Source organism: Mesoplodon bidens (genome assembly GCF_964165515.1).
Source record: "Mesoplodon bidens genome assembly, chromosome: 15".
NCBI lineage: Eukaryota > Metazoa > Chordata > Mammalia > Artiodactyla > Ziphiidae > Mesoplodon > Mesoplodon bidens.
This window is the reverse complement of record NC_138171.1, coordinates 65,544,730-65,563,499: the sequence shown is the minus strand read 5'-3', so window position 1 is coordinate 65,563,499 and position 18,770 is coordinate 65,544,730. Positions and strand designations below refer to the sequence as shown.

General features: G+C 49.7%; 1 protein-coding gene and 1 pseudogene across 8 annotated transcripts in view; both read left to right on the top strand.

Moving 5' to 3' along the window:
* Positions 1-18,770, top strand: part of CRAMP1 (cramped chromatin regulator homolog 1) — a 60,851-nt gene that overhangs the window by 30,045 nt on the left and 12,036 nt on the right. For 6 of the 7 annotated variants that reach the window (XR_014017541.1, XM_081255539.1, XM_081255542.1 and 3 more), the window contains exons 7-13: positions 10,336-10,421; positions 10,891-11,014; positions 11,849-11,930; positions 12,416-13,582; positions 15,920-16,097; positions 17,776-17,957; positions 18,045-18,119. Coding sequence is in view for 6 of the 7 variants with exons in the window: in XM_081255539.1 (XP_081111665.1) it covers positions 10,336-10,421; positions 10,891-11,014; positions 11,849-11,930; positions 12,416-13,582; positions 15,920-16,097; positions 17,776-17,957; positions 18,045-18,119 (1,894 nt within the window). In the remaining variant the exon portion in view is untranslated. Of the gene's footprint in view, positions 1-10,335; positions 10,422-10,890; positions 11,015-11,848; positions 11,931-12,415; positions 13,583-15,919; positions 16,098-17,775; positions 18,120-18,770 lie in introns of all 7 variants that reach the window. The other variant, XM_081255540.1, reaches the window with a different exon arrangement.
* LOC308629626 (protein BUD31 homolog) lies at positions 738-6,322 on the top strand (annotated as a pseudogene). The gene has a single exon. The product of its transcript is annotated as a protein BUD31 homolog (transcript).

Here is an 18,770-nt window from a genome sequence, read left to right as displayed (position 1 = left end):
CCTTTTCTGGGTGAAGAATCCCAGATCTGACTTGTCCCCCATTTCTCTGCCTCGACGTACAAGTCCCATTACAGCCTGGATGTTTCCTGTGTTCCAGCTGGAAGCCTCCAGCATCTCTTCCTAGGAAGGATGCCCCAGACCTTGCACTCTGAGGGTCTCTCAGTCAGCACCTCTCACTCCTCTCTGCAAGTAGCTGGAAGCATGGCAGGCGGGCCTGTCCGTCTCTCGCAGCCCTTTGCCTCTCTCTTGGCTGCTCTGGCCCAGTCCCTCAGCACTGCAGCTGTGCTGGACTCCAAGGCACAGCCCGACCATCCCCCGTTACACGGTCTGGATTTCTCACCTGGTGTGGGGTCCTCATTGGCGGCCACCGTGTCCCTCCCACTCACCCCATCAGAGCCTCTGTGCTCCCACGTGGACCTCTCCACTCCTCATCTTAGACCCGCCCGCCATCCCCAGGCCCCTGCTGCTCGATGGCCAGCTGTCCTGTAGATCGAGCCATCCCTGGGAATAGTTTCCCTGGCCTCTGCTACATCAGCAGGATGTTGTCTTGTACCCTGGTTGTTTTCCTCCCTCGGCCTGGTGTTGGACGGCCAGCGAGCCCCCATCCCTCAGGTTGAGTCCCTGCCAGGTTGACTGTGTGCATTTCTGCTTTGGCTCCAGCCCAGCGTCTGACCTTACAGAAGCTCATGTTGGATCCTCCTGGCTCTGTGTCTGTGAACTACCATCAGTTTGGAGCCAGGCCTGAGAGTAACTAGGTTGTACGTATCACTGCCGTGTGAAAGAGCAGTGATTCTCCCCAGCGGCCGGGGAGTGAAGGTGGCCTGGCCAGCTGGTACCACTGGGCACATGGAGCCTCCCACAGGTGTGGGGGGTGGTCAGAGGCAAGTAGGAAGAGAGGCCACCAGCCTTAGCCCTGGGGGTTGTGTATTGCACCTCCTTTTCACCTGCTGCAGCTTTAGCATCTGGCCTTCCTTCCCACCCTCACACCTGCCCTGTGCCCATCAGGTGGAAGCTATGTTTGCTCCAGGATCTGAGATGTTCGAGCAGTGTTGTGCGTACACGCCTTTCCCAGAATGTCATCTCAGTGAGATTGTGCCATGTGTGGCCTTCCAAGGTTGGCATCTTCCACTCAGCAGTACACCCTGAGATCTGTCCATGTGGCTGCGTGGGTCTGTGGTCCATGCCTCTGTGGAGTAGTGTCCCCAGTATGGCTGTTCTGTGGTCTGTTGATCCAACCCCCAGTGAGGGACACGGGCTGTTTACAGAGAGTAAATGACTCGGCATTGGCCTCCAGCTTTTTGTCTCATCTTGCCTGTGCAAATCCCCAGGGGAGGAGGTGGTGAGCACATGCAGACTTTATAAGGAGCTGCCAGCCTGCTTTCCAGGCTGGGTTCCGGGTGCTCCCCACGCTCCCCACACTTGGTGTGTTCAATCTGTTCTTTTGAGCCACCCCAGTAGTGAAGGGGTGTCTCATTGTGGTTTTGACTTCGTTTCCCTGAGGACTAGTGATGTTGAACACCTTTGTTATGCTCACTGGCCATCTGTGTATCTTCTTTGGTGAGGTGCCTCTTCAAATCTTGTGCCCATTGCGTTTAGAGTGTCCTTTATATATTCCAGACACAAGCCTTTTGTTAGGTAAGTGATTTGCCAATCTTTCCTCCCAGTCTGTGGCCCGCCTTCTCACTCTCTTTAGCAGTGTCCTTCACAGGGTAGACGTTTTCAGCTGTGATGAAGTCCAGTTTGTCATCTTTTTCATTTATGGATTGTGCTTTTAGTGTCACATCTAAGAAGTCGTTGCTTAACTCAAGGTCACGAAGTTTTTTCCTATGATTTCTTCTAAAAGTTTTATGGTCTGACGTATAAATCCACGATCCACTCTGAATTAACTTTGGTACACAATGTGATGTTTATGCCAAGCTTCAGTTTGTGGCCTGTGGGTGTCCAGTTGTTTCGGCCCCCTCTGCTGGAGGGTCCATCCTTCTTCCATTCGCTGCTTTTTCACCTCCATCTAAGGTCTGTTGACTGTGCTACGTGGGTCTATTTCCAGACTTGAAATTCTGTTCCGTTGATTTACTGTGTGTTCTTTCGCCAACACATCGTCAGTTTTTAAGAACAAAGCAAAAGGCCTGTAAAAGTGAGACAGAGATGGGGGAAATTAGTAAGGTGCCTGTGGAAAAGTACTCCTTGACTTAAGACCAAAAAGCATTGAGTATTTAACTAACTTCCTGTTCCTGCCTCTCATGCAGACCTTTTCCAGTAACTCTCAATCTCCCTTTGTTATAAAATGGTAGAATTGGATTAAGGAGTAAATGAATTGAGAAAAGCTCTAAAGTTGAATCTTATTACCTTGGTCACAGACCCAGCAGCATAGAACTTAGCACATGCTTATTAGATTTATCAAGTAACTTTGCAGAGAAGAAAATGAACCTCATATCAGAAAGGAAAGCCTGACTCCCATGCACATAGAGGGATTACTCTGTTGCCTGTTTTGTGACACTAGTGGAGGATTCAAATAGGACCCTCCACATTGTTCCATCTGACAGAGGGCAGGACCTGATTCTCCTGCAGGTGCACCTCTGCAGCCTGGGCTGGGACCAGGCTTCACCTGTGCCGGCTCCAGCCTCAGGCTGCTCATAGAACTTCCATTTGTGAGAAAGGGAAGGGACTCGTAACCTCAGAATGGTTCTCTACCATAAAGCAGGGGCTGTTCAATTTCACTAAAAAAAAAAAAAAGGAAGTCACTAAACAGCAGTTTAACGGAAAATGTGGTTATCACAAACACAAGTGTCACGTGACATGGCTCCCCCTGCTCTTTAAATCTTGCCTGCTACTGTTGTGTTTTGTTTGGGATGGATGGCAGAAACGTCCAGTTGTTCCCAGCACCCTTCATTGGAGGCGACTAAGAACTGACTCGATGTTCTTGGTTCCCGCTCCTGCACCCCCACTCCAGCCTCATCAGCACATCCCTGGGAGCACTCTGCTGCCTGTATTTCCCCTGGGTTGAGGTGGTTAAGACTCAAGCACTTGGTCTCAGTGGAGGCCTTGGTCCCTGCAGACTCCCATCCTCTCTGAATCTCCCCTCCTAACACAGTGGCAGTGGAGCTGGCTTCCTGGAGTTTTCTTGTCCAGATAACTGGAGAAATATAAGTAAAATGAAAAAGCAGGGGAACTACTCTCAATTAAAAGAACAAGAGGATAGAGAAGGGGCATCCAACAGCGACGGAGGTTCTGATAAGACTGAGGACCAGAGAGGGAATGTGATCTCCCCAAAGTCACGTACTGATTGGTAGAGCTGGACAAGAACCTACGTCTGTAACTGAAGAGACCAGGGATCTTTCTGTTATACTCTTGGAAAACGGACGCTAAGATCTTTGCAAATTATCTTGTGGGAAAAATGCCTAAAGTGAGAAGAAGCTGGAAAGCTCCCCTAGATGACTGGGAGTTGATGGAGCCAACATTGGATGAATTAGATCAAAAGATGAGAGAAGCTGAAACAGAACCTCATGAGGGAAAGAGGAAAGTAGAATCTCTGTGGCCCATCTTCAGGATCCACTACCAGAAAACCCACTATACTTTTGATCTCTTCTACAAGCGGAAAGCCATAAACAGAACTATATGAGTATTATATTAAAGAAGGCTATGCAGGTAAAACCTAATCGCAGAATGGAAAAAGCAGGTGTATGAGAAATCATGCTGCCTGAGGTGCATTCAAACATGGAACACCGATCTGGGGACAAACTGTGTTTGCCAGGACCCCAAAATAAGCTGTCAGTGGACTGGATCATCAAGTGCACACTCTGTGGCTACCAGGGCTGCTCTGGCAGAGGCCCTTGGGCCCCCTGACCCCACTCTGCCCTGGACTTTGGACTGCGCAGTTTTCTGCATGTCAAGCCACCCCTTTCCTGGGAACAGCTGTTGCTGTAGAGTGGAGCCCACGTATGAAGGTTTCATGTTCATCAGCTGTGATTTGTAGAAATAAGACTTTTAAATCTTTAAAAAAATAAAGTAAAAGAACAAGAGAAATCCTCTGAGAGAACAAATGATGAAACAGACCTCTCTAGTCTACCAAACCCCGAGCTCATAAAGGAGGTAATAAAAATGCTGAAGGAATTAAGAAAGACTGTCGTTAGAAATGTAGATCACTGTCGTAAGGATCTAGAAAGTATAAAGAGGAACCAGTCAAAATCAGACAATTCAATTACCCAGATGAAAGCTGAGCTGAAGACAGTAAACAGCAAACTAAATAATGTAGAAGAACAAATAAGTGATCTGGAAGATAGAATAACAGAAATCACCCAATCAGAACAGCAGACAGACAAATGAAAAAAAATGAAAGCAACATATGAGATCTATGGATTAATATAAAGTGTGCCAATCTACGCATAAAATGAATTCCAGAAAGAGAAGAAAGAGAACAGGGGATCAAAAATGTATTTGAAGAAATTATAGCTAAAGAAGGAAACGTATCAAGGGACAGGAAGCACAGAGGATCCAAAACAATATGAACCCAAACAACCTACTCTAAGACATATCATAGTTAAAATGACAAAAGTTAGAGAGAGGGCTTCCCTGGTGACGCAGTGGTTGAGAGTCTGCCTGCTGATGTAGGGGACACGGGTTTGTGCCCCGGTCCGGGAGGATCCCACATGCCACGGAGCGGCTGGGCCCGTGAGCCACGGCCGCTGAGCCTGCGCGTCCGGAGCCTGTGCTCCGCAACGGGAGAGGCCACAACAGTGAGAGGCCCGCGTACCGCAAAAAAAAAAAAAAAAAAAAAGTTAAAGAGAGGATTGTAAAGATAGCAAGAGAAAAGCAGTCAGTTACAAGGGAACCCGCATAAGGCTATCAGCTGATTTCTCCACAGAAACTTCTGCAGGCCAGAGGGAGTGGCAAGATAAATTCAAAGTCCTGAAAGGGAAAAACCTGCAACCTGGGATACTCTACCCAGCAAGATTATCATTTAGAACTGAAGGAGAGATAAAGAATTTCTCAGACAAGCAAAATCTAAAGGAATACAGCAATACTAAACATCCTAAAAAGAATATTGAAAGGTCTTCTCTAAATAAAAGAGAAGCAAGAATCTATAGGAAAGGGAAACATCACAGTAGGAAAGGGAAATACATAAAAGGATTGAAGGTCACTTTAAATAAGCTAGTACATAGATTATTATTATTTTTTTAAAGCTGCTCGGTTCTCTAACTCCACAGCAAGTTTATCCTATTACATATATATATTTAAATTTTACTTATTTATTTATGTATTTATCTCTGCCTGTGTTGGGTCTGTGTTGCTGCATGCAGGCTTTCTTTAGTTGTAGTGAGTGGGGGCCACTCTTCGTTTTGGTGCACGGGCTTCTCACTGCGGTGGCTTCTCTTGTGGAGCACGGGCTCTGGGTGCATGGGCTTCAGTAGTTGCGGCACACGGGCTCTAGAGCTCAGGCTCAGTAGTTATGGTGCACGGGCTTAGTTGCTCCATGGCATGTGAGATCTTCCTGTATTAGGCTCGATCCCATTTCCCCTGCATTGTCAGGCGGATTCTTAACCACTGTACCCCCAGGGAAGTCCCACCAGCACATAGATTTAAAAAACAATTTAAAAAATTCTATGGAAGCGATTATAACTACAATGAACAGCAAAAGGATAAACATGAAGATGTAAAATAAGACCTCACAATCACAAAATATGGGGGGGGAGTAAGAAAATGCGGATCTTTTAGAATGTGTTTGAGCTTCTATGACTACCAGTTTAAAGCAAGTAGATACAGTTATGGGTTAACATACTTGAAAACCAGGGTAACCACAAATTGAAAACATGCAGTATATTCACGAAAACCAAACAGAAAGGAACTCAAGAATGATACAAAAGAAAACCATCAAGCCACAAAAGGAAAAACGAAAAGAAGAAAAGAACAAAGAAATACAAAGTCAACTGGAAAACAGTGTTTAAAATGGCAATAAATACATACTTTCAGTAATTACTTTAAATGTCAATGGACTAAATGTTCTGATCTAAAGACACAGTGGCAGATTGGATAATAAAACAAGAACCTACAACAGACTGCCCACTTTAGAGAGAAAGACACGTTATAGATTGAAAGTGAGGGAATGGAAAAAGATATTTCATGCAAATGGAAATGACAAGAAAGCAGGGATAGCGATACTCAGACAAAATAGACTTTAAAACAAAGGCCATAGGGAATTCCCTGGCTGTCCATTGGTTAGGACTTAGTGCTTTCACTGCTGTGGCCCAGGTTCAATCCCTGGTTGAGGAACTAAGATCCCACAAGCCACATGGCGCAGCCAAAAAAAAAAAAAAAAGACCATAAAGAGAGAGAAAGAAGGACACTATATAGCAGTAAAAGGATCAGTACAAGAAGGGGATCTCACAGTCATTAACATATATGCACCTAATATAGGAGCACCTGTATACATAAAACAAATACTAACAGACACAAAGGGAGAAATTGATGGGAGTACAATAATAGTAGGTGACTTTAACACCCCACTGACATCAATGGACAGATCTTCCAGACAGAAAATCAGTGAGGCAACAGAGATCCTAAATGACACAGTAGAACAGTTAGACTTGATTGATATCTACAGGACGTTACATTTAAAAAAACCCAGAATATACATTCTTTTTAAGTGTACATGGAACATTCTCTAGGATAGACCACATAGTAGGACACAAACCAAGCCTCAACAAATTTAAGAGAATAAAAATTACTTCAAGCATCTTTTCTGACCACAACAGCATGAAATAGAAATCAACCACAGAAAGAGAAATGAGGAAAAAAAGATTACACGGAGACTAAAGAACATGCTATTAAATAACCAGTGGGTCAGTGATGAAATCAAAGAGGAAAAACAAAAAAACAATTTTAAAAACCCTCAAGACAATGAAAACACAACCATACAAAATATATAGCAAAAGCAGTCCTGAAAAGTTCATAGTGATACAGGCTTTCCTCAAAAAACAAGAAAAATCCCAAGTAAACCTAACCTACCACCTAAAAGAATTAGAAAAAGAAGAACAAACAAAACCTAAAGTCAGCAGAAGGAAGGAATAATAAAGATGAGAGAGGAAGTAGATAGAGATTTAGAAATAGAAAAAAAATCAATAAAACCAAGAGCTGTTTTTTTTTAAAGGACAAACAAGATTGACAAACCTCTGGCAGGCTCACCAAGAAGAAAAGAGAGGGGAGCCAAATAAAATAAGAAATGAAAGAGAAGTAACAACTGATACCTCAGAAATATAAAAAAATCATTAAAAAATATTATGAACAGTACATTCCAACAAAATGGACAACCTAGAAGAAATGGACAAATTTCTAGGTATATATAGCCCACCAAAACTGAATCAAGAAGGAAACAGATAATTTGAACAGACCAATCACTGGAAGTGAAATAGAATCTAATAAAAAAGCTCCTTGAAAACAAAAGTGCAGGACCAGATGGCTTCGCTGGGGGATTCTACCAAACATACAAAGAACTTAGACCTATTTTTCTCAAATGCTTCTAAAAGATTGAAGAGGAGGGAACACTTCCAAAGTCAATCTATGAAGCCACCATCACCCTGATACCAGAACCAGACAAAGACACTACCAAAAAAGAAAATTACAGGCCAGTATCTTTGATAAATTTAGATGCAAAAACTCTCAGCAAAATATGAGCAAACTGAATCCAGCAACACATAAAAAAGATCATACATCACCATCAAGTTGGATTCATCCCAGGGTCACAGGATGGTTCACTATATGCGAATCAGTCAGTGCGATTCACCACATCAACAAAAGAAAAGACAAAAACCACATGATCATCTCACTAGATGGAGAAAAAGCATTTGACTCTCACCGAAGTGGGTATAGAGGGAACATATTTCAACATAATAAAAACCATTTATGACAAACCCGCAGCCAGCATAATACCAAACGGCGAAAAGCTGAATGCCTTTCCGCTAAATTCTGGAACAAGACAAAGATGGCCACTCTCACCACTTCTACTTAACATAGTATTGTAAGTCCTAGCCACAGCAATTGGACAAGAAAAAGAAATAAAAGGTATCCAGATTAGAAGAGGTAAAATTATCATTATATGCAGATGACGTGATTCTCTGTGTAGAAAACCCTAAAGGCTCAGCACAAAAACTATTAGAACTGATAAATGAATTCAGTAAGGTAGCAGGATACGAGATTAATATACAGAAATCTGTTGCATTTCCTTACCCTAACAATGAAATAACAAAAAGAGAAAGTAAAAAAAGAAAAAAAATCCTGTTTAAAATCACACCCCCCTCCCACCAAAAAAAAAAAAATACTTAGGAATAAACCTGACCAAGGAGGTGAAAAACTTATATGTTGAAAACTATAAAACACTGATAAAGCAAATAAAAAATGATTCAAGAAAATGGAAAGTTATCCCATGCTCTTGGATTGGAAGAATTAATATAGTTAAAATCCATACTGTGCAAACCAATCTATAGATAGATTTATTGTGATCCCTATCAAATTACCCACGACATTTTTCACAGAGCTAGAACAAATAATCCTAAAATTTACATGGAACCACAAAAGACCCAGAATTACCAAAGTAATCCTGAGGAAAAATAACAAAGCTGGAGGCATAACTCTTCCAGACTTCTGACAATACTACAGAGCTACAGTAATCAAAACAGTGTAGTATTGGCACAAAGGCAGACATATAGATCAATGGAATAGAATGGAGTGCCTATAAGTAAACCCACACACCTATGGTCAATTAATCTTCGACAAAGGAGGCAAGAACATGCAATAGAGAAAAGACAGTCTCTATAGCAAGTGGTGTTGGGAAAGCTGGACAGCCGCATGTAAATTAATGAAGTTAGAACACTCCCTCCCACCATACACAAAAACAAATTCAAAATGGCTTAAAAACTTAAGACACAACACCATAAAACTCCTAGAAGAGAACATAGACAAAACATTCTCTGACATATGTGGAATCTAAAAAATAGTATGAATGAACTTATTTACAATACAGAAACAGACTCACAGACGTAGAAAACAAACATGGTTACCAGAGGCAGGGATGTGGGGTGGAGGGATAAATTAAGAATTTGGGATTAACAGATCCACATTACCATATATAAAGTAGAGAAGGGTTTACTGTATAGCAGAGGGGACTATATTCAATATCTTACAATATTGAAATATACTGTAAGAATCAAAAAAGGATATATATGTGTATAACAGAATCACTTTGCTGTACATCTGAAACTAACACAATATTGTAATTCGATTTTTAAAAAACAGGTAAAAAACAAAGCAGGGTCATAAAAACAATATAGACGGACCTTGAACCTTTCATAAAACATAAACTTAGGTTTGTTCACCAACCGTTTAGTGGCTGGCCAACACCTTTTCTTGGTGGCTTGCTCCTCGGAGTTCTGTGGTGTTCTTATTTGGAAGCTCTAGCCAAGATGCATCGTTTGTGATTTCCTGTTTTCAAGTGGAACAAGAATGTAGGCTCTCAAAGCAGTGGGACTGCAGGGTCCTTCCCTGTCATTTTTCATAGTTGTCTTGCTCACACTTAATTTGCCATCTTTTAAAAACAGTCTACCTTTATTGAGTATTCCCAAAGCACTCCAAGTGTGTTTCTTAGAAGGAGCTATTTTTTGTGGTTTTTATATTCATTAGTTAATAGTAGTATTTCTTTAATTTATGTAATCCTAACATTATATAAGTTACCGTCACAGCAGTTTTCAGGTAGAGTGTCACCCATAGCTGTGACAGATTTAGGGCAGGCCCTCCTGCTTCTGGGCCTGCCTGCAGATCATTGTGGGGAGCACAAGCATGTTGCACTCATGCCTGCTGGCCTCCAGTGTCCTGTCCTCTCCGGGCCCCCCTAGTGTGTTTTGCAGAGGGACTGACTAGGGAATGTCACTGACCTGCAGAGGTGGTCACCTAGGGGCTGGTTGAGAGGTCATGTAGAGGTGGGTGAGCCCTTCTGCTCTGGGGACCTGGAGGAGGGGAAGGGGCATTCTTTCTGATGTCCGATTGGGGCTCCAGTGAGAGGGCTCTCAGGGTCACCAGGCAGGAGGGCAGGGTATGTCCTGAACGGCAGGTGCCCTCTTTGCAGCGTGACGCGTGCTCGGGAAGGTCCAGAGTCAGCTCTGTCGTTTGTCATGCGCATCTGCCTACGATCGCAGGAGCTTCTTGGGGACGTGTGGGGCCCTCTCGTGGGGCCGAGCATGAGCCCTGGAGGCCAGGGTGGTTGGTTAGCCGGGGCCCTTAGTTACTGCGCAGGGTGGGAGTGACTGTTCATTTAGAGGCCTCAGCGCTTCTTTAACACTCCTCTCCCAGGGCCACCACAGTCCGGTACAAAGGGAGGAACCTGCGGATCAAAGCGCCCATGTGCCGTGCCCTGAAGAAGCTCTGTGACCCGGACGGTACGTCAGACACGGGCTGGGCTGGGCCGCGCACCTGGGGCTCACTCCCATCGGGGAGGCTCTCTGGCTCCATTTAGTGATGGCCAGGCTGAGCTGGAACACGGCGGCTGAGCCTGCATGATCCAGTCCTGCCAGCAGGCAGCTCCTGGACCTGAAACCCCGTGTCATAGCGGTGTGTCCTCTCGTGAGTCAAGTCCAGCTCAGAAGTCCCAGCCGTCCTCAAACGGAGCATCCGAGGTGTCAGGGCGAGTCTCCCATGGCTGGTCTGCGGCTCTGGTGTAGCAGATGTGCAGCTGGCCACGCTGGCACCTTTAGACCAGGTCCTTGCTGGGGCTCCTGCCAGTCCCACTTTGACTGAGGGCTGTTTGCCCCTTACTCCTCTCTGGGTCCCTTAGCTGTCTGGCCGAGGACTTCACCTTCTCATCAGGGTCCGTCTGTGCCAGGCTCTCACGGCCCCTTCCTGTCGCAGGCTTGAGTGACGAAGAGGACCAGAAGCCAGTGCGCCTGCCCCTGAAAGTCCCCGTAGAGCTGCAGCCACGAAACAACCATGCCTGGGCCCGTGTGCAGAGCCTCTCACAGAACCCACGGCTCAGGTAGCACGCTATGCGTTTTGGGGGAGTGAGCTGCGAGGGACGGGGCTGGAGGGGCGGTGTTGGGTCCCTGGGTGAGCAGCAGACGCCACTCCAGTAATCTGACACCACCTGAGGGTAGTGTGGGGGATGCCTTTAGATTCAGGTAAAATTTACATAATACGGAATTAACTGTGAGCCCTTTTAAGGGGCCCAGTTCAGGGGTATTGGGTACCTTCACAGTGTTGTACAACTATGACCTCTCTCTAGTTCCAGAAATTTTCAGTGCCCCCGAAAGGAAACCCCATGCCCACTAAACACTCACTGTGCATCCTCCTCCCACTCCCCAGGGCACCACTGGTCTACTTTCTGGCCCTAAAGATATGCCCATTCTGACATTTCATGTAAATAGGATCATATACTGGTCATTTCTGTCTGGCTTCTCTCAGTGAGCATCATGGTTTCAGGGTTCATCCGTGTCGTAGCCTGCATCAGGACTTCATTCCTTCCATGTGTATTTTTATTTTCTTGGGTTTGAGTCTAGACCCGCCCTCTTGACCCCAAAGGGAGCTGGTAGAAGAGAAGGTTGTGTTGTACCAAGGCCCCTGTCCTGGCTGAGACCTCATGCTGTAAGGGGCACTCAGGATCTCTGTTACTTTTTCTTGCAGTTTCTCATGAGTCTCCTGTTATCTCAAGTTAAAGAGTTAGTTTTTAGAAAAGGAGCCAGTGGCTCTGCAGGGACATTATGGCTCTGGCCTCGAGACCCCCTGGCATCATCTTCCTGCCACAGCCTCTGGGGCTCCTAGAAGGTACCCCCATGTCCCAGCCTCCCATTCCCCATCTGTCTTTTCTCTGTAGGATGATCGTGGAGCTCCATCGAAAGGTCTCCAGCCTCATCGAGTTCCTGAAGCAGAAGTGGGCACTTCATGAAGTGCGAGTTGTATCCTTTTCCTACTAAAGCCACCCCCAGGCTCCGCAGCACCTGCTGCCTGAGAGTGAAGTCTCCTTCTCAGTCCTGGAATTGCAGCGGGGCCCCCAGGCATGTAGCAGGTGTGCCATGAGATGGTGTAGAACCAGAACTAAAACCCACAGCCCCTCATCCTCTGTGTTTTGGGTCTGAACCCCCTTTTTGGCCTCCTTGCAGTGTTAGAACTCTGTCACAGCAGCCGTCCTTGCTGTAAGTGGCTGCCATCTGGCCCACAGGGTGTGGCCGAAGCATCCCTGCCAGCAGGTTGAACAAAGTGACCGAGGACAGCCCCACACCTACATCTTCGTGTCCTTGGCTGGCTTGTAGCCCTGCCCAGTTCCCAGCTAGGAGGGTGAGTGTTGGGTGTGGAGCCCGGAAAGAAGGAAGTACCTGTCGTGTCTCCCCGCTGGACCTCAGGGTGTGAGCTGCTGCAGGTGGTTCCTTGACGGTGCGCTCAGCGGAAGACGTTTGAGGAGCAGCAGCTGCAGGACTCGTTCACGGAGCCATCGCAGGAGAAGGTGGCACTGCACCTGTTCCCGGGGGAGAACTGCACCCTGACCCCGCTGCCGGGTGTGGCCCGAGTGGTGCACTCAAAGGCCTTCTGCACAGTGCACTGGCAGGAGGGCGGCCGGTGCAAGCAGAGCACCAAGGACACCCACACGCTGCCCCCAGCCCAGATTCTGGGCATCCAGAGTGGGCAGGGCACAGCCAGGGGCCAGCTGAAGTGCCCACGGGGTGGCGCCGAGGCCAAGGGCGGGGGGCGGCCCCCTCCCTCCACCGACGCTTTGCAGAGCTCCGGGGAGAGTTCCCCTGAAAGTGCCCCTGGGGAGGGGGCCGCTGCAAATTTCAGCAGCCCGGACGCCTCCGACAGGCTTCCCCCTGGGCTCCAGGATGCTGGGGGACGGCTTGAGAAGACCCCTGCCGCCGCTGCTGCAGAGGGTGGGGACGGCCCTGCCCGAGAGCCCGGGGCCCTGGCATGTGCCTGCGGCCAGCTCCCAGACCTGGAAGATGAGCTCTCCCTCCTCGACCCCTTCCCCCGCTACATGAAGTCCTGTCAGGACCTCATCATCCCTGAGCAGTGCCGCTGCACAGACTCACGGCCCTCAGGGTGCCCCTCCCCAGAGACCCTTGTCCCCAGCAGTGCAGAGGTGGCCGACCTCGCCCGGGCCAGGGCACCATCCCCTGTCCGCGTCCCGCCCGGCCCAGAGCCTCAGCCCAGCCCCAGGCTCCAGCCGGACGTTTGCACTAAAGACTTGGCAGATGCACCTGCGGAGGAACCCCAGGAGAAGACGAGCCCCTTGGACCCCCCGCCACCTCAGAGTCAGCCTGCCGCCAAGCCTCCGAAGGACGTCCCTGCCAGCCGGTTCGCCCAGCAGCTCCGCGAGGAGGGCTGGAACCTGCAGACCTCTGAAAGCCTCACGCTGGCCGAAGTCTACCTCATGATGGGCAAGCCCAACAAGCTGCAGCTAGAGTACGACTGGCTGGCAGTGCTGGGCCCTGAGGGCCAGGCCCCGGGAGGGCAGGCCCAGGGCTCCCGCGCCGGCTCCCTGCATAGCACCTTCCACAAGCAGCGCCTCCTCAGCTGTCTCCTGAAGCTCATCTCCACCGAGGTCAACCCCCGGCTGGTAAGTGTGGGTCAGCATGGCCCTTTTGGCCCCCCAAGGGCTCGCGGCTGGGTGGCTGAGGTCCAGAGAGGAAAGACCGGCCTTGTGGCAGGTGGTCTGGGGCCTCGCAGGCTCCTTGGAGGAGGTGGTCTGGGGGTCGCCTTTCGTTCCCTGGAGTGGGCTGCACAGAGCACGTGGTTGGGGCTCCGGTTCCCTGCAGTGCAGGCCCTCGTTCCGTGGGGCTCACGCGGGCTGTACCTTGCCTGGCTCCAGAGATGCCACTGAGCCCAGGTGTGTGGGCCGAGGGGACAGAGCCTGGGACAGAGGTGCAGAGGTGAGGTGGCAGCCATGGCCAGGAGCCGAGCTGGGCTGGGAGCGTTGCAGGTTTCTGCAGCAGGAACGGCGAGGTTGAGTGTGTGCTTTGGAAAGGCCATCCTTGGAGGCCAGTGGGGGTGCAGCCTGGGTGCAGGGAGTGGAGCTGGGAGGGGCTGTGCTGGGTGGGCTGCACCCAGGAGACCCTGTCGGGAGGTGGCTGGTTGGAGTGTTCTCAGGTTCCTTGAGAGGCTCCTGTTGGGGGCAGTGGCTGCCATGGCCCAGGGAAAGGACGCCTGGCCACGGCTTGTAACCACCCCCCCACCCCCACTCCTGGGAGGCCGGCCAGCAGAGCCCACACGTGGGCTGGAAGGTACTGCAACCGGAAAGTCTAGGCCGCTCTCTGGGCGCGAGAGCAGCGTCCTGAGGCAGGTCAATCCCGAAAGGCGCGTGTGCACTAGAAGGTGAGGCTCACAAGTTCCAGGAGGATGCGCCGAAGCTCAGCGTGTTGGCCTCACAGGAGTGGGGCTCGGGTCACAGTCAGAACCAAACTTGAGGTGCGCCCATGTCACTGCTGTGACATGTACCCGCCTCCTGCTCCCTGGGGCAGACAGCACGTGGTCTGTGTTCTGCCCCATTTCCCGGAGCCTCTACCCTGGGCTCCTGCCCACCATCTTCCGGCGGCACTCAGCAGAGCTCGTGGGGAATGAGCGCCACGTGGGACTGGCTCTCGTGGGGGGGGGCCCGAGGGCCAGCAGTGGACTTTGGATTCAGGTGTGGATGTGACCTGCGGGCAGGCGTGGGCAGTATTGCAGTGACCGGACAGAGATGATGAGTTTAAAACGCTTTTTCAAGTTTGGCTTTTGGAGGGGTCAGGAGCGGAGACGGGAGACCGGAGCATGTCCAGACCCCTAGGGAAGGAGGCTGGGCCAGGCCAGCTCCTAAGGAGGCGGGAGTTCTGGAACACGGCCGAGGTGCTGGCCTTGGCCTCAGCCTCAACTGGGAGAGGAGAGTAGAGCGAGTTGGAAGTGCAGAGGATGCAGAGCAGGGCGCTCGGATCTGTGGTTCCTGAGGCGGGATCCCCGGCCAGCAGCCTCGGCATCACCTGGGAACTCGTGAGGGATGCAGGTTCTTGCAGCCCAGGAGACTGTTTTGACGAGACACCCCCACCCCCATGCCCTGCTTCGTGATTCTGATGCAGCTTAGGTGTGAGAATTGCTTGCTCAAGGCCCCAGGAGAGATAGAGGACCTTGAATTAGAGATGGCCTGCCTGGCCAGGCGGCCCCTCCCTGCGATTTCTCTGTAGATGGGACGCTGACAAACAAGTGCAGCGATGGCCGCCCCGCCCTGCCCCTGGAGGCTGGCGGGCACTCAGGTGGGAGGTGGGGGTGTCGAGATCCAGTGAATGGAGTAGGAAGGGACACAGCAGGGGTCCCAGGGAAAGGAGAAGGTGGGTCAGGCCAGGGCGAAGGGCACAGGAGACAGAGGAAGAGGTGCAGGGCAAGTGGGGCTGGGTGAGAGCATGGGGAGTGGGTGCTGGGGAGAACTGAGGGGGCGGGGCAGGACGGTGGAGTCATGGGAGAGAACAGGTGAGTAGAAGGGGTGCCTCTGTGGCCGAGGACCCCAACACTCAGTGACAGCCAGGCAAGTGGAGGCAGCGGCCTCAGGTAGGGGCCCACGAAACCCCTGAGGTGGAGGTTTTGACTAAGCAGAGGACTCCTTGGCTGTGATTGTGTTTGATTTTAGAAATTAATCTGTATTTCCTTCCTCTGACTCACAATTAGAAGAAGCTTTAAGAAGGACAGTCCCTGTCGCTTGCCGCTCAGCCTCCCCTCCCGTCATGGTGCAGGGGTACGCCCTGTCCGTGCCACTGCGGTAGTGAACACAGAAAGGCTCCTGGAGGACAGCGGTTGTTCCCCTGAGGGCCTGGGGGTACCAACCTCTGCGACATGGAGTATGACCCTGGGCCCTTTGCTGTCCCGTCACACTCCACAAGTGTTGTTCCATGCTGAGTTTGGCCAATGTTTTGGCCCGTTTCTGTCCCAGGCTCCAGAAGCGAACACTGGCTCCACGGCCTCAGTGAGGCCCGCCCAGGAGGAGCAGTCGACGACGCCCCCGGGGAAGGTGGTGACTGTCAGCTCCCGCAGCCCACGCTGCCCTCGAAACCAGGCTGCCCTCCGTCACGGCAAGACCTTCTCTCCCAGCTCCACACCTTGCTCCTCAGGTGAGGCTCAGAGGGCCACAGGCAGCCTCCTGGGTCCTTGCTGGGCATTGCGGGCTGCACAGAGCTGAGAGCTCCGGGCTGCCTGAGGCCTCGCCCCACTCAGTCGGCTGCAGTCCAGCGGATGGTGTGGGGTACAGAAATCACTGCCTCCTCGAGGGGAGGGTGAGCACAGGGCCCGTCACAGAGGCTCTGGGGTCCTGGGTGCGGGAGCCGACAGGAAACATAGGGGACCCTTGCCAGTCTGGTCACTTTGGGGGATCTGGCTTTGTGAGGTCAGCAGTAGTCTCCATATCATGCCGAGTTGGTGGCTTAAGGCATGAGAAAGGTTGGTTCTTTCTGAGTCTTACAGGGACTGTTTTTCTTTACATCTAAAGTATTAGAATAAAGAAACCTTCAGTTAAAGGATTCCCCAGCAGTTGAACACAAGTCTTAGAAAGAAAGATGGGCTTACCTGCTGGTCCATGGTTGTATCTGGGAAGTAATTTAAATTCAGCGTCCTTTTTTGGGTTACGTGGCACATAACCCTAGGATAAACATGACTCGTTTCTCTGAGTCATCAGTTGACTTGCTTAGTATTTTTTTTTTTAATAAAACAGATTGTCATGGCTAGAATCGTTCATTCTGCATGAATTTTAAAGAATAAGGCTGCTGTGGTGTCAGGCTCCCCACCTCCTGCAGTTCTTGTTTTCCATTTCCCTCCTGACCTTTATCCTGTTTCCTTGCCGTGGCTCACAAGGGGGCAGCAGCAGCCTCTGAATCGGTTGTCTTTAAGGCAAAGGCGCGTTCCTCAGGCGTCAGCCGGTGGTGTGGGCTAGCTGGGAGCCTGTATAGCCTTTGCCGCCTCCCTCTGGCTTTAAAGTTTTGTAATTCTGTGAACTCTTAAATATCCACACTCTTCCTCAATCGAGGATGCTTTTAGCCCAGTGTGCCTGCGGTGCTAGAATCCAGACAGGTGCTTAGAAGACCTGGTCTCTGGACTCTGTGCGTGTTGATTTAACCTCACAGATTTGCAAATAAAGAATAAAGAAAGGGGACCCGTCCCTACCACGAAGTGAGGGTGCTTTGCAGCAGCGCCTATGATGATGAAAACAGCAAGGAGAGTCCCCAGATAGTAGTTCCTAAATAAATATTTTCATCTTTTTATCTCTAGGTCTGTTTTCTGTATAATTAGAGATTTAGACCAAGGATCAGCAGACCGTGGTCCACAGCCTGCTTGTTGTAAATGAAGTTTTATTGGCACATGGCCACATCCACTGGCTCACGTGGCTGCCTTTGTGCTTCAACCGTAGAGCTGAGTTCAACAGAGACTGTGAGGCCCTCGAGGCTGACTTTTGTTGTCTGTCCATGTCCAGAGAACATTTACTGACCTCTGGTTTGCACTAGATGATCTGGAAGGTTCTTCTAGCTCTGAAAAGTCTTTGAAGGTGAATCTGCCCTTCCCACTGAGACCAGAGATCAAGGAAAGCTCTGATCTGCTTACATGGTGGGAGCTAGAATTTCAGGGAGAAAGGGAGAAAAGCAGGTTTTTACAGCACTGAGATATAGGAAATTCCCTTTAAGGAAACCAGAGAGGTTGTCAAGGATTCCTTTCTGATTTTCTTCCCGGTGGAACCCCTCCCACGCTGGAGGCGTTGCTGGGTGAGTGCCATTGTATCTGTTCTCCCTTCTCCTTCCCTAGGTTTGAGAAACCCCCCGAGGCCCCTCTTGGTGGCCGGTCCCTCCAGTGCCGGAAGCGGTGACTCAGATGGTGGCCTTTTTGCCGTCCCAACAACGTTGCCACCCAACAGCCGACACGGGAAGCTCTTCTCTCCCAACAAGGAAACAGAATTGACGTTCCGTCAGCATCTGAACTCCATCAGCGTAAGTGGGGCCCACGCCTCCCTGCTGCTGGGCTGCCCCGTGTGTGTGGAGAAAACACTCTCAGGGTCAGTACTGTCTTCCTCACAGATGCAGTCGGATTTCTTCCTGCCAAAGCCCAGGAAGCTGCGGAACCGGCACCTGCGGAAGCCGTTGGTGGTCCAGGTCAGGAGCCCATCCACGTCTGCGTGTGCCTGGCCTCAAAGGCTGGCCTCTCCCTCCCACCGGCCGAGCTGCCCAGGACACGCTTGTGTCCTCCTGTGTCTCAGGTTTTCATGTGAAGTGGGGAGGATCCCTGCCCCTTCTTTTCTTCTTCTTAACAGGATAAAGTAGTAACAGTGACCCTAACTGTACCTGAAAATAAAGGTAATCTTGGTACAGCATGAAAACCGCTTGCAAAAAAGACAGAAAGTTCTTGGGATTTGGGTTCCAAGGATGTCCCAGATAGGAATATATGTGAGGACTCTCAGAACATCTATTTATAAGTATGTAGTAAATGGAAGCAGTTGGCAAGGTATATGGATTGGCCAGAGGCCAGACCTCTCCCAAGCTGGTAATGAACTCTGGGAGGACCCATGGATGCCACCTGCAGACCCAGAGGGGTGATCCAGGGATGAGAGGCACAGGAGAAAGAGGGCATTTTTATTTGGAGGTAAAAAGATAACAGAGGTGAAGCTGAAATTCTGAAATAACTATGGGCCTGGAAATTTATGAATGTTTTTGAATTAATGCATAGGTCTCCTTTTGTTAGACTCAGAAATTTCTTCCTCTCTTGGAAGTAATTTATTTAGAAATGAGAGATTGCATGACAGATCT